The 1,249-nt window shown below is 36.3% G+C and overlaps 1 protein-coding gene across 1 annotated transcript in view; it reads left to right on the plus strand.

Moving 5' to 3' along the window:
- The window catches only part of LOC119585090, a gene marked incomplete in the record, with an annotated part of 23,795 nt that overhangs the window by 9,198 nt on the left and 13,348 nt on the right, over nt 1-1,249 (plus strand). Inside the window, 2 exon segments of the mRNA XM_037933708.1 lie at nt 184-421; nt 1,071-1,243. Coding sequence (XP_037789636.1) covers nt 184-421; nt 1,071-1,243 — 411 coding nt within the window.

The raw sequence follows: 1,249 nt of genomic DNA on the forward strand, positions 1-1,249 counted from the left end.
TTTCTTTGCTAGATATGCACTTTCAGCTTATATATCACATGTCATCATAGGTACTCCTCCTTGAAGGAATGCATGGGACTGTATGTGTTTGTATGGACATGCAATTCATAATGTTTTTAAGCAACTATTTGATTCACATAAAAGAATATTGCAATATGCTGAGCATAAGTTTTCTTGTGACAGAAACTGAAAGAGGAGGGCCTGGATGTTTCTGCATATAAAGCAAAGGAAATCCTCAATGGCATGATAAAGGGATTTGAAAAATGCCAGTATCACAACAGCCTTCCTGGAGCCATAAGGAGAGATGTCCCTTATTACCGACAACTTGCTGAAATTTTTGGAGTTTGTGGCAGGTGGCCTCACACTCAGACGTCAAGAACAATGAAGATGAGAAATCTGAGGAAGTTCAGATTGCGACTGCGTAAGGGTGACAGTTATATGTGTTCGGATCTTATCTTATATAATGCTTTTAGTCTTATTTTCTGTAGTTTATTTATATCTTTCCCATTGGTTATATTTGTTTTTCATATGCATACAAGGCTTGCATTCTAATGTGTATTGTGTTATTAACCATCATAAGTCTATACTACACCTTCCCTTAGACTATCCTTTTTTCTGGATAGGGGTAGTTGTAGATTTTTCCTATTTTTGGAAAACAAAATGCCTGACTTGGCAAAAGGCTCTAACTGTATTTTCTAGTTCTTCCTCTTGAACAACCTTTAAAATATGAACTACAGAAAAGATTAACAACAGAGTAATTATATTTGGTATTTCAGCAACAGGAAACTAAACTGCAGTTTGATATTGAACTCTGTATTTTGCCTCTCGTCTCCCGCCGTATTTGTATTCACTATCTAGAAGACTGTATATTCTTCTGTTTTCATTATTGTGCTTTAACTAGGTATTGCTTTGTCTTTAGATATGAAGATGAAATCAGTTTGTGTAAGACTTCATACTTGCTCTATTAATTGTTTAAATGTGTGATTCTTGTTTAATTTCAGTTATAAGTGGTATTCAGTTATTTTATAATTCTAGGCCATATTTAGTTTTCATTTAAAGCAAAATTTCAGAGGCCAGTCAGCAGCTGTGGTCTTCAGAGGAATCTCGCACTCTGCTCCAAGTATATCCGCACGTGTTAGAGGGTCATGTGAGCCAAACTCTAAGTTACCAGTCAAGTGATCTCTGGCTGCAGGTAGCCAAGGCTTATGCTGCAACGGGATATCCAAAAAAAGATGTGCCTGAGGTATGT

The sequence above is a fragment of the Penaeus monodon genome, chromosome 19 (assembly GCF_015228065.2).
Source record: "Penaeus monodon isolate SGIC_2016 chromosome 19, NSTDA_Pmon_1, whole genome shotgun sequence".
In the NCBI taxonomy this organism is placed as follows: domain Eukaryota; kingdom Metazoa; phylum Arthropoda; class Malacostraca; order Decapoda; family Penaeidae; genus Penaeus; species Penaeus monodon.